Source organism: Canis aureus, chromosome 6, assembly GCF_053574225.1.
Source record: "Canis aureus isolate CA01 chromosome 6, VMU_Caureus_v.1.0, whole genome shotgun sequence".
Taxonomy (NCBI): Eukaryota; Metazoa; Chordata; class Mammalia; order Carnivora; family Canidae; genus Canis; species Canis aureus.
This window is the reverse complement of record NC_135616.1, coordinates 78581812-78596039: the sequence shown is the minus strand read 5'-3', so window position 1 is coordinate 78596039 and position 14228 is coordinate 78581812. Positions and strand designations below refer to the sequence as shown.

The following is a 14228-nucleotide window of genomic DNA, read 5'->3' as shown; positions in this document are numbered from 1 at the left end:
CAACCGCTAAGCCGACCGGGTGCCCCTATGTATTTATTTATTTTAGAGAGAGAGCATGAGTGGGAGGAGCAGCAGAGGGAGCAGCAGAGAGAGAGAGAAGACTCCCCACTGAGCATGGAGCCTCCCACAGGGTTCCATCCCACTACCCTGAGATCATGACCTGAGCTGAAATCAAAAGTTGGATGCTTACCTGACTGAACCACCCAGGCACCCTGACACTTAATAGTTTTAATAGGATTTATTTATTTTTCATTGCTATTTATTTATTTTTAATTTATTTATTCATGAGAGACAGAGAGAGAGAGAGGCAGAGACACAGGCAGAAGGACAGGCAGAAGGACAAGCAGGCTCTCTGTGGGGAGCCCGATGTGGGACTCAATCCCAGGACTCCAGGATCACAGGCAGGCACTCAACCACTGAGTCACCCAGGCTCCCCTTATTTTTCATTTTTAATCACTTAAAGCATTCTCTCAGGGTTGGGCATTCAGAATTTTTCCAGGTTGTGGCCAAAATAGAAAATTTTTCTGCATAATTTTTGGTTTCTAATGAAATGTTAGAATAAATATCTGTACTACAGTTCCTAGGTCAAAGAGTATGAATGTCTTTATGGTTCTTTCAAAACATTATCATGTTGCTCTCTAGAAGGATCTGTGATTTACACAACAAATATATATATATATATTTTTACACAACAAATATTTATTGTCTATATCAAGCTTTATATTAAGCACTAGGGATACACTACGAACAGATATGGTCCCTGCCTTCAAGAAACATACCAATTTCTGTTACTAGAAATGAATAGTTGTTTTTTTTTTTTTTTAAGATTTTATTTTTGGAGAACCTGGCTGGCTCATTGGTTCAGTGTCTAACTCACGATTCTGACTCAGATCATGATGTCAGGGTTGAGATAGAGCCCAAACTGGACTCTGTGCTGGGCATGGAGCCTGCTAAAGATTCTCTCTCCCTCTGCCCTTCCCCCCCTACAAGGTTTTAAAAATATATTTTATTTTATTCTTAAGTACTCTGTACCCAACTATCCAACGTGGGACTGAAACTCATGATCCCAAGATCAGGAGTTGCACACTCTACCAACTGAGCCAGCCAGGTCCCTATACTTTTACTTTTGATGCCAAATAATTAGCACTGAGATTTAAAAAACATTTTTTTTTTACTTGTACCTAAGTATTTTTTACACTTGCATTTAATGATTGGGTGTTTACATTCTATTTTTTTTAAGAAGGATCTTTTTTTTTAAAACATTTTACTTATTTATTCATGAGAATAATGAATTCTGGTCAGTTGTGGACAGAGAGGGAGAGAGAAAGGCAGAGGCGCAGGCAGGGGGAGAAGCAGGCTCCATACAGGGAGCCCGATGCGGGACTCCATCCCGAGTCTCCAGGATCAGGCCCTGGGCTGAAGGCAGCACTAAACCGCTGAGCCAACCGGGCTGCCCTCTACATTCTATTTTTATATGCGCTATTTTTTTCTGTGTAGATTGATTCTTTTTTGTGTAAGATACCATTGCCCATTTTAATATTCTTTTCATTTTCTTATTCTACTTTTAAGTTTATTTTCCTTATAAAATTGAATTGTTTACATCTATTATATTCAATATTTTTTTCGTTAGCTTACATTTTATAATTTCATTGTTATTATTTTTAAGATTTTATTTATTTATTCATGAGAGATACAGAGATGTAGGCAAAGGGAGAAGCAGGCTCCCTGCAGGAAGTCCGATGCAGGACTCAATCCCAGAACCCTGGGATCACAACCTGAACCAAAGGCAGGTGCTCAACCACTGAGCCACCCAGGTGCCCTCATTGTTATTATTTTGAATGATACATGAGTTTGAAATTTTTGTGTATTTGAGATGGTAGGTCTTTCTTTTTGCCATATCTTTTGCTTATATAAATAGAATGACTATTTCCCCATAGGTCTAATAAATATTATATAAATATTTTATATTATATAAATATATAAATATTATATAAATATTCTTTTTTTTTCTGATGGCTTCTCTATAGCTTAATCTTACTCAAATTTTAGAATGATTTTTAGAGTGAGTTTTATTCACTTACTTATTTTTAAGATTTTATTTATTTAGTTGAAGGAGAGAGAGATTGAATAGTGGGGAGGGGCAGAGAGAGAGAGAGAGAGAGAGAGAGAAAGAGAGAGAGAAAAGCATACTCCCTGATGAGCAGGAAGCCCGATGCAGGGCTCAGTGCCAGGACCTGGAGATCATGACCTGAACCTGAGGCAGATGCTTCACCACCTGAGCCACCCAGGTGCCCTTAGAGTGAATTTTGGAATGAGTATTTTGATCATCCATTCCGTTTTTCTATAAGGTTGGAGCCACTTCTGGCTTCCCTTTGTGTCCTATTGAATACCTTTCCATTACTTGCACTTTTTGCCCTTTAAAAAAATACTGTTGCTCAAAACATTAAAAAAAATAAAAAAAATAAAAAAATAAAATAAAAAATAAAATAAATAATAAAATAATAAATAAATAAAAATAAAAATAAAAATAAAAAATAAATAAAAATCAAACAAAATAAAAATAAAAAATAAAAAATCAAACAAAAATAAAAAATGAAAATGAAGATACTGTTGCCTTACAACATCTATTTGACTGGAGTTTCTCATTGATCCCGTTATTTCTCAGAATGTATTTCAGAATGTAAATGTACTTTTTTGTGTGTGTTTCAAAATCTTACCGGACTATCTATTGAAACCAATAAATCTTATGACAGTGGCCTCAGAATTCTGGTTACACCACTTACTGGTTCTTATTCACCAGTTTTATTTTAAACTTCATCTGGAAGCGGGATACTATTAATATTCACATCACAACATTTTTAGGATCAAATGAAGAAATTCCATGTAAGACATTTAGTGCACTTTCCATCTCCACGCTTTGCATGGGATATGCTAGAATGGTGTAGCTGTGCTCAGCTGTGTACGTTTACAACGTCATCGTAAGGTGTGTAGACCATGATTTTTTTTTTTTTTTAATGTTGAGGATTGACAAAAGCATCACTACCACTCTTCTTATTTAAAATCCACCTTAGGGGCACCTGGTTGGCTCTGGGTGAAGCATCTGCCTTCAGATGCTCGTCTGAAGGAGACGATCATGCATCGTCATGCATCGTCATGCATCGTCATGATCACGCATCGTCACGATCCCGGGGTCCCCGATGGAGCCCCCGCATCCTGCTCCTGGCTCAGCGGGAGAGCCTGCTTCTCCTTCTGCCCCTCACCCTACTCGTGCTCTCTCTCTCTCTCTCAAATAAATAAATACCATCTTTAAAAAAAAATCAATTAAAATAAATGAAATCCATCCTAGCGGGCTGCCAGGTGCGACTCAGAATCCAGCCCCGCGCAAGCGCAGGATTGCCTGAAAGGAGCCCAAGCCCCACGCCGTCGCAGCGTCCGAGGGGGCGGGGCCTGTTGCCAAGGATACGGGGGGCGGGTCCGGCGACGGGCACTTCCTGGGGGCGGGAGGAAGCCGGGGCGCGGCCCGCGACGCGACGTCCAGCAGCCAATCAGGAGGCAGGGCGCCCATTCAAATTGCGGCCCGGGAGGGAGCCGGCGGCAGACGCGCTGGAGGCGGCCCTAGCGGGGGGGCGAAGTAGCGGCGCGGTGGGGGCGTGCGGGCGGACGCCTCAGCGCGGGTTCCCCCTCCGGGCCCGGAATCCCCGGCGGCGGCGAAGGGGTCGCTGGAGGTCGCGCGCGGGCGGCGCCTCCGCGGGGCCCCCCTGGGCCCACAGCGTCACCCGCCGCAGGCTCGCCCCGTCGGGGGCCACCTGAGAGGTACGGTCGCCGCCCCAGGTCTCGGGGTGGCTCTCTGGGAGCCGGTCCACGGGGATCTTGTGCTTCTGGGTGTGACTGACCTGCCCCCCTCTCGCCCCCCACCCCCCACCCCCTTCCTCTTCTTTCCGCGCCCCTTTAAACGCCGGGGGCGAAACTGCCCAAACAAACCCAAAGCCCGTATTTGTGTAGGAAGCGTTACTTTTTAGCTGCCGTAGGATTTCCAGAATCTTGTCTTGCCTTTGAATTGGTTTCCGTAATAGGAACGTTCTGTGCGTTTCGTTGAAAGGTTTGAAGGGAGGTGCTTGTATCCTGAACGATTTTGTTCTTTTTTTTTTTTTGAGAGGGTGGGGTTGGGGTGGGTAATGGTCGTCCATTTCGAACTTTTAAAAGACTTTTGCTTAAAAAGTCTACCTTGTGATGTCATTCCTGGGTAGCAGAGCCCGAGGGGTGGTCTGAGCATGCGCCGTCGTACAGGCCAGAAGCCCGCGTGCACAATTCAGGACTCGTCGTCGACGTCGCGGTTTCCGGTTTGGTGCCGAGCCGCCTGGGAGCGAGGCCTTTTCGCTTGTCACTGCTGTTTTTTTTTTGTTTTTTGTTTTTTTCTTTTTTTAAACCATTGATGCTGGACTGAGACCGTTGACGTGTTTACTTCGGGGCGCACGTGCCAGTGCTGTTGCCTCGAGGCTCGAGGGCAGGCTGTCTTCTTGTCTAATCTTGCATAATTTTTCTCGACAGAAGCGAGTAATGATCACACTTAACCGTCCGTGGGATTTCTGTGGGAATACTCTTGCTTTGTGACGCGTCTGAAACCCATGTCCCTGAGGCGTTCCTGTATCTAACCTGCATCCAACAGGTGTCATCAAAATGCTTCCCCCCGGCCGTTGATTTAGGTGCTAGGGTTTCTCTTAGTCCCTCTCCTAATCCACAAACGGGGAGTACTTAAATGAAAATCTTTGCGGACATGCATATTCCTGGTGCGCCCCGCTCCTTCCTCCTCCGCCTCCTCCTCCTCTTTTTCTTATTGTGTTAAAGTAAGCCTGACATGTATCACCTTCTCCGCTTTTATGTATACGTCTTAAAGCCTGTTTCCTTAAGGACATTCACACTGTTGTGTAGCCATTGCTACCATCCATCCCCATAATCCTCTGTCATCTTGTAAATCTGAAACTCTATGCCGCTGTCCCCAGCCCCTGGCAACCACCATCATACTTTCTTTCTTTATGATCTTAACTACCTTACTTACCTCATGTGAGTAGAATCATGCAATATTTGTCTTTTTTGTGATTGGTTTATTTCACTTAGTGTTGTATCTTCAAGCTTTATCCAGATTGTAACAAACTGTAGAATTTCTATTTGAGGCTGAGTGATATTTCACTGCGTGTATATACCACATTTTGGCAAGCCTTCATCAGTGTGTGGACGCTTGGGTTTCTTCCATGTCTTAGCTATCGCGAGTAATGCTGCTATGAACATGGGTGCACAGATGTCTCTTCAATTTCCCGCTTTCAATTCTTTTGGGTTAGATATCCAGAAGTAGAATTTCTGGTGGTGTGGTAATTCTATTTTTAGTTTTTAAGGAACTTCCATACTATTTTCCACAGTAGCTGTGCCATTTTTTCATTTCCACCAGTAGTGCACAGGGTACCAATTTCTCTACGTCCTTTCCAACACTTGTTTTTCTGTTAGTAGCCATCCTAATGGGTGAAATGTGGTATCTCATTGTAGTTTTGATTTGCATTCCCTAATGATGAGTGATGTTGAGCATCTTCTTATGTGCTTATTGGCCATTCATATATCTTCTTTGACATGCACTTTTTATGTCTTTTAAGTCACTTGTCCTCTTTGGCCTAGTATTTATCTGTGTATTCCTTCTACACTAAGGAAATGGGAACAGGGTCTTTGAAATCCATAGTATGTATCAGAAGGCCAGGAGATAATGGTGACTCTGTAAATATTTGTTGCATAATGATTATAAGCTTTTTGGAGGGAGAAATCTGTCTGACAATGCTTGGGAAGAGTATCTGAGGAGGAGTTTGTGGTTTATTCTAACATATTCCTCTGGGAAGTTACTTTCACCATGGAAGGTTCTCATATTTTTTCATGACTATTTTAGTCTTGCAATCTGTTTTTTTTTTTTTTTCTTACAGTTTAGCAGATAATTGGAAATTGATTCACAAGATATGCCTGGAAGTCAAATGAACATCTAAAGAAGAGCTTAGGTTCTTCACCAACATTCTTTTTTAAAACAACTTGCTGCCACGATGTCCATATATACCACATATAATAAAAATAACAGCAATATCCTTGGTATACCTTCTTCCCAAAGGAGTTCACCATTGAATGTCCTCACCCATAGTAGCAGACGTAAGCTGCATTTGAATTCAGATATGTCAAAATGTGAAAATGATGATCCATTATTGAAATCTGCAAGTAAAATCAGAGACATAAATAGTACTTATGTTATTTCTGCCTGTAAGGAAACAGGAGATGTACCTCTTACCCCTAACCCCACAGGTAGATTGGCACTTCAGAGAAGAGTTACAAGGAACAAAGAATCATCCTTGTGTGGCAGAGAGTTGGGAGACTCAACTGAAAAAACTGCAGAAACACGTCTTACATTACAACGTCGTGCTAAAACAGAGTCTGTGGCAAAGTGGAAAACAGCTCGAACAGAATCTGTGGCAAAATGGAAAACAGCTCAAACAGATTGTGTGGCAAAATGGAAAACAACACAGAATGTGGGAAGTGCAACAGAAAAGGATTGTGCTTCCCTGGAAGCTAGTACGAACGTAACAATTGTAAATAAAGATAAAAACTCTTTTGTTGCATCTTCTGTACCTTTAGCCAAAGACCCAAAAGACATTGAAATGATGGCTGATGAAAAACACAAAGAAACCTTTTCTAAAGCTCTCCCTGGGGCAAGTGAAAATGTTGCACTTAAATACTTAAGAAATAGTGCACCCACTGATTCCCAGAGTCAGACTAAAGTTGTCCCATCCGGCCACTTGGCAACAAAACCTCTTCAGAGCAAGTTGAACACCAGAGTGCCAGGAACAGGAGCTTTACATCATGGAAGTATTGGGAAGGATATGGCGAAACATTCAAATAAGTTTGAAAGCTTAGAAAAAACACCTACAAAATACATTGTAGGGCACAAACTGACACCAAGGTGTGGCACGCCACAGCTTACGAGCCCAGCTGCATCAATACTGAAAAATAGGATGCCTAGCCTCCAAGTTAAAAAGCCAAGAAGCTCTGTTCTAGCAAATGAAAGGGAAAGGTCACAAGAAAATATACTCCCTCTTGAAGAAGAAATTACAGGCCAGTACACCTCTATAGAGACAGACCCCTTAAAAGTAGAGAATAGTCAAGTGACAGTGGCAGTACGTGTGAGGCCTTTCAGCAAGAGGTATGTTACACCTTTTAAAATCTAAGGCCAAACTAGTGACATGTAATGTGTCCAATTCCTCACTGGCTCTGGAAAGTGTGAGTGTATTGTATTCATGCATCTTCAAGCCTGGCGGTGGCATTTGTATGTAGAGAGAACTTTTAGGTTTAGTTGTAGAACCCTGATTATTTTTGATGATTAGGTATAAAATTAAAACAATTGAATCACCAAATTGGCGAACGTAAATTTCTTTAGATGTGCTGCTTTTAAAAAGTCGAAATGACTTAAGTTTCTAATGCAGCCTGCTTTCAAATCTGCCAAGTAGGGTGGGCTCTTCTGTGTTTCCCTTAAAAAGAACACTTGTGGGGTCACTTATTCCCCAGGGAGGTCCTCCCCAAACCCCTTCCAGTGCAGTATCATCCCCAATGTCCTCTCTGCTATATAGTAATTATAGATAACAATGATTTTTTAGATTTGATGTCAATTGTAAAGTCTGTCTCCAAAGTGATTGTGGATGAGATAGTCACAGATTACAGGTGGGGTTGAGAAAGATGGACATGACAAAGTGTGAATGTGGCATCTAGTTATTTTTGAATGTTTTATGGGGTGACTGAAAGACTTAAGAATTAGTAGTTAACTCTGTTATATATCTAAGCAAGATGTAAGAGGATATGCTGACTGCTGCGATAGGGGAAGGAAGCCCTCATTTGAACCTAAAAGGTCAGTAGTTAAAGACAAGTCATATAGTGCTTTAAAGCCTGTTAGAAGGTGTGGGGTTAGTCATAAGTGAGAGAACTGAGGGTGAGTTGGCTGGAGAGAGTGGGGAAACCTAAAAGGCCTCAAGGATCGTGATAGGATGAAAAGCAACAGAAAGAAGCGCTGGTAGGAGCAAACCTCACGATGGATGACTACATTGCAGAGAACTCAGTAAGGAACTGAGTGCCTGAGTCCAAACCCATGAGACAAGCCATGGAAACTGGGCTAATAGCAGGGGCGGAGGGGCACTTGTCACATCGAAGAGGCAGGTGGTTTCCAGGATAAATTCTGATCTAAAACAGAGTTTGGGGCAAAAGGGATATTGGGGGCCAGACAAGGACTGATCATGTTTTTCTGTAGTTGTAGAGTAAGTGAAAGAGTTAGGCGTAAATCTGAGGTGGAAGAAGGACGCACATGATGAAGACCCATGATTTTGAGGGAGCTAATGTAACAGAGGGAGGGACTGTTGGGTTAACAGTAACAATAGGTAGTAGCCAAAAGAGATTTATGATTGAGACTTACATTTAACTTAGTTTGTTGAAATTATATTTGCATTTCATGTCAGGTTTATATAGATCCACACCTCCAGAACTTCTTTATAATATATTAAAAAGTTTCCAGAATTGAACTGAAGAGTATAGGTAGAGTATAGCAGGTGGGGTGGGAGAAGGGAGAGCTCAAGAGAAAAAGGAAAAAGATGGAAAATCCTGTAGAAGTAGGGTAATTTTTCAGACAACAGATCTGTAATTCCATTTTCTCTTTAAGTGGTAGCACTAGAGCTGTAGGAAGTATAAATTTGGAAACTCACTATAATTATGTTAGCTGGTCTACATTTTCCACATAAAACTAAAGAATTATCTTGCTCTGGAGGAATGTTGTATTTAACTAGTTTTGAGGTTCTCATTATATTCTATGGGATAATAAAATAATTACAGTAACTTAATATTTTTCTTTGTGCTTCTTTGTAAAGAGAGATGGTTGAAAAAGCATGCCAGGTGGTCTTCATGAATGGAGAAGAAATAACTGTGGAACATCCTGACATGAAACAAGTTTATAATTTTATTTATAATATTGGATTCTGGTCTTTTGATGAATGCCATCCAAATTATGCCAGTCAGACAACAGTTTATGAGACTCTAGCAGTACCACTCCTAGAACGCGCCTTTGAAGGCTACAACACCTGTCTCTTCGCTTATGGTCAGACTGGCTCTGGAAAATCATATACGTAAGTTTTATTCCAAGTACAGTTATTGAGAATGTTTAAATCTTTGGTGAAGCCTATAAAAACTAAGCTGAAACTCACCTCGGGGTCCAAGTCCCTGCTCTGCCTTGTCGGGTATACTTGGACCCAAGCTCAAGCTTGTAAATAAACCCTCGTGTGTTTGAAAAAAAAAAAAAATCTTTGGTGAGAAACAGCATGGTTTGATAGAAAGAATATAGTTTTGAAACTACACAGATCTGGGCTCAAGTCTCCTCCGTTTTGTATAGTGGTTCTGCAAACTTGGGCAAGTTACTTGACTGATTCAGCTCATGTAGGAGATACTGTTTACTTTGTGTCATTGGCTCATTTTATGGTACGTAATATGTCTTTTGTGAACCAAAGCCCTGAGAGGTTATTTTGTAAACATTATTGTGAGAATCTAAGTCATCTAATAAATTATATATATTAAATAATATATATATCTATATATATCCATATATATCTATATATATATATATCTGCTTATACTTTCTCACAATTCTCTGAGTTAGATAGGTCTTTTTATACTATTTTGTAGAAGAGGAAATTGAGATTTACTGGGGTTAAGTATCTTATTTAGAGTCACAGAGCTAATAAGTGATGAGCTCTAGATTTGAACTCAAGAAGATTTGATTTTAGAGCCTAGGTTATTAGATATGAATGCTGTTTAATTAGCTTCCTTCCCATTCACTCCCCAACCCATTTCCCCAAAAAGAATTAAAAAACCACTAATTAGTTTTGTCCTTCCCCACCCCTGCCACTCATTATGTATTTTCCAGGATGATGGGACTTAATGAAGAACCAGGAATAATTCCAAGGTTTTGTGAAGATATTTTTGCTCAAGTAGCCAAAAAACAAACCCAAGAGGTATGTTCTCATTTGTAAATCTTGAGAGACTAGAAAACGGTCAAACCAAATTAAAATCAGTCTTTACCACTAAGGAAATTATGGAAGACATAATTTTAAGTTCTAGATCATAGTTTTAAGTTCTAGATCATTCTCCTTTGGAACAGTGATATGGAGGAGAGGTTGGAGATTCAGAATTTCAGAATAAATTCCCCTTGGTGGGCAGTGATAGAAGGATCGTCTCTTCTGCTTTCTCTAGCTTTTCTGGCTTTATTACTTTTGTGTGTATATAGTGGCTTTGTGTGTGTATAGTGGCTTATAATATGTCAGTTATGTACTATTGTGTGTTTGTAGTCAGGCAAGTACACAGACTTAACTAAGGACAGTAGGCATAAACTTCAGAACAACATAAGCAGAGAGTAGTAAAGCTGGAGTCTGAACCTAGATCTAACTTAGATCTAACTTTTTACACTGCACCTGAAATGTCTGTACTGGTTTCCCTTTTCACTTATTCATTCATATATTCAGCAGGTATTTACTGGGCATCCACTGTTTGCTAAGCAGCCTATTAGATCGCTTTTCCCCAAATTTGCTTGATCATAAGAATCACCAGGAATGTGTCAGGGACAGTTTTTCATATTGATTGTGTGCGTGTGTATATATATACTTGCTAAACGAAACAAAACAAAACTCTTCTGGAGATTCTAATTTAGTTGATCTGGGCTATAGCTGGGAATTTATAGTTTTCATACTTTCCCCCTAGTGATTCTTATGATAAGGGAAATTGGGGACATATTGTGCAAGATTTGGGAATATGGAATTAAAAGGCCCAGTCACTGTACTTAAGAGAGTGTAATGGAGAAATGAACCAGTAAATAGCCAAATACAACCAATTTAATGCTAAATAAATAGTATGATAGAGTAAGAACAGTGTGCTGTGAGAATAAGAGTTAAGGGAGCCAGGTTTTCTTAGATGAGGGAACAACTGACCTTATTTTTGAAGGAGACATAGTAGTTAATAGTTTGGTGAAGAGGCAGAAGGACAAGCCAGGCAGTGGGAGGAGCACGTTCAAAGCTTTGAAAGCAAGAAAGTAGGGAGACTTTGGGAATCTATAAATTGTTTACTTTGCTTTAGCATGGAATTTGAGGGTGGAGGGTGACAAGAGATGAAATCAGAGAGGGAGGCAGAACTCAGCTTGTGAAGGACTTTATGAACCTTGCTTCCAGGAATCTAGAAGGCTATGGAAGGATTTTAAGCAAGAAAGTCAAATGATCATCTTTGTTCTTAAAAAAAAAAAAGTTAGCTCTGGCTGCACTGTGGAGAATGGATTGAAAGGAAGTAGAACTGGATTCAGAGGCCAGTTGTGGGACTTATAAACTGTATAAGGAAGGCATGACAAGGGGCTAGACTGAGGTAGTGACTGGGGTTGAACATTTCAGAGATTTTAGTAAGTAGAACTCATCTTTTTTGGAGAAATGTCTATTCAAGTCCTTTGCCCGTTTTTAAATTGTGTTGTTTGTCTTTGTGTTGTTGAGTTCTAAGCGTCCTTTATATATTCTGGGTATCAGAACCTTATCAGACACGATTTGCAAAAAAAATGGAAGGGTTTTTAAAATAACTTGCATGTTGTGTTTTTATTTCTCCTACTAGGTCAGCTTCCATCTTGAAATGAGCTTTTTTGAAGTATATAATGAAAAAATTCATGACCTTCTGGTTTGTAAAGGCGAAAATGGGCAGAGAAAGCAGCCAGTAAGATTAAAACGATTTATGATTTGTTTTTAAGTTGTTTTTATAAATGTATATAGTTACATTAGTTCTCAAGATGATCTATATGGCTTACATTTTTACTGGTATTGCTATTATATGTTAGCAAATACTTGGGATCTATAATCCAAATGAGTAGTAAATAAGCTGAACATTATTGTTAGTGGAAATTAGTTATTAAATTTAGCCTCTTTTAAAGCAAATATTGTATCAAAATTAAAGGTAAAATATTTGTTCCAAGATTTGGTTGGACCACTTAAACACCAAATCCCTAAAAGTCTATAAAGCCAAACAGCAGAAGTTTAAAAGTTGTATTGTTATTATAGAATATGTATCTTATTAGATTCTTTAGCAAATTGGTATCTTATAGATAGTATTTTCTATGAAATAGAAAGGTTCCAAAAATAATCTTTTTAAAAAACTGGTATCAAAATGTAAAATTTTGGGGGCTCCTGGGTGGCTCAGCTGGTTAAGCCTCTGACTCCTGATTTCCACTCAGGTCATGATCTCATGGTTGTGGGATGGAGCCCTGCTTCAGGCTCTGCGCTCAGGGCAGCTGAGAGTCTGCTGGAGATTCTCCTTTTGTCCTCCCACCCCCCCCCCCCCCAACTAGCTCACATGTGTACACACGTGCATGTGCGCGCTCTCTCTCTCTCAAATAAAATCCTTTTAAAAAAATGTAGATTTTTAATTTGAAAAGGATGTTGGAGAGCAAGAAACTAAAATCTAAAGAGGTCACTTGACTTAGTCATGTGGTTTACTTTGGTAACATCAAGAATCTTAAACTTGGCATTTTCTTCTTTGACTTAAATGTGTTTTCAATTTTGGGTTACAAAATTTAAAACATATAAGGTAAAACAAAAATTTTAACTGTCTGAAATTTACTGAACGTATTTTAGAGAGATTTAAAAGCATAGAGAGAATAGCTACTGCGGGTCTTAAGAATAAAGAACTAGGGACGCCTGGGTGGCTCAGCGGTTGAGTGTCTGCCTTCGGCCCAGGGCATGGTCCTGGAGTCCCAGGATTGAGTCCCACATCGGGCTCCCTGCATGGAGCCTGCTTCTCCCTCTGCCTGTGTCTCTGCCTCTCTCATGAATAAATAAAATCTTTAAAAAAAAAAAAGAATAAAGAACTAGTAATATATTTGATGCAACAGTGAACTGTAGCATATGGTGAGAACAGAAACATTTGTGATACTTGGAAGCAGTGTCTTAAATACCTTCCAGATTTGTGTTTGTGAGAACCTTTATATTTATCTCTGGGTCAAGTAAAGGCAAGTCTCTTTGCCTTAAGCTCCAAATATAGAAAAAAGGATCATTTAAAACTGTATTTTAGGGGTGCCTGGGTAGCTTAGTTGGCTAAGAGTCTGCTTTTGGCTCAGGTCATGATCCCATAGTGTCTGGATCAAGACTTGCATAGGACTCCCTGCTCAGCAGAGGAGTCTGTTTCTCCCTTTCCCTCTGCCCCTCCCCCTTTTCCTTTCTTTCTCTCTCTCTCTCATTCCCTCTTTCTCAAATAAATGAAATCTTTTAAGAATTTTATATGAAATATTCCTTATGTCTTTAATAATGCTAATGTTTGCTTCTATTAGCTGAGAGTAAGAGAGCATCCTGTCTCTGGACCATATGTTGAAGCTCTGTCAATGTAAGTGTTTGGCTCAGCAAAAGCTGAAGGAGAGAAGTAATGAATAAAATGAATGTTGTTCTCATTTGCTTCCCCAACTTTGAACCACTGGATAACTATTTAGCCTTCTACCCTTAATATAATTAAATTAATTTATCCTTTTCTTTCCAACTAGAGTGTTAGATCCTTGTTTTTTGTTATTTTTATCTTTCACAGCACCTGTGAAGTGCCTGGCATAGAGTGTTATACTATGTGTGAAATATCTGATTTTTATCCTTCTATCCCCTTTCCCCAATTAAGTTAAGCTTTCTCTCTCCAGCTGCTTTTTTTTTTTTTTTAAATCTATTACCCTAAGCTGAAGAGGGGAGAAGGTGCTAAGATGAGGTTAGGGTTGAGAGTGTAAAACATGCCAACAGTCATTTACTTCATCTTTCAACATTCCAAATGCTTTCTTACAGGAAAGGGAAAGTGATTGGGTATGGATTTAGCTCCATTCAGTAAATCTGGGATTATGTTGACACCCATACATACCAGCATACACACCTCCACATATATGTCAAGTATATGTTTTAGTCTCATGATTTGGACTTGAATATTACAATAATAAGAGCTAAACTGCTTCATTAGTAGAAACCACACTTTTTGATAAAATCAAAACATTGCCTACCCTTTAAGAATGGAGATAGTGAACAATTCTGTGAGTCAGTATAATAGTATCTATGAATTATTCAATTATGGTCTTCAGAGAGTAATTATGTAATTGAAGTATTATTATTATTTTATGAGAATAAGAGTGT

The 14228-nt window shown here is 39.7% G+C and overlaps 1 protein-coding gene across 1 annotated transcript in view; it reads left to right on the top strand.

Annotated features, from left to right (window-relative positions):
- Positions 1–3661: 3661 nt before the first annotated feature.
- The window catches only part of KIF14 (kinesin family member 14), a 54271-nt gene continuing 43704 nt past the window's right edge, over positions 3662–14228 (top strand). Inside the window, exons 1-6 of the mRNA XM_077902406.1 lie at positions 3662–3813; positions 5961–7222; positions 8928–9182; positions 9977–10064; positions 11695–11793; positions 13400–13452. Of these exons, the coding sequence (XP_077758532.1) occupies positions 6075–7222; positions 8928–9182; positions 9977–10064; positions 11695–11793; positions 13400–13452 (1643 nt within the window). The 5' untranslated portion in view covers positions 3662–3813; positions 5961–6074. The remainder of the gene's footprint in view (positions 3814–5960; positions 7223–8927; positions 9183–9976; positions 10065–11694; positions 11794–13399; positions 13453–14228) is intronic.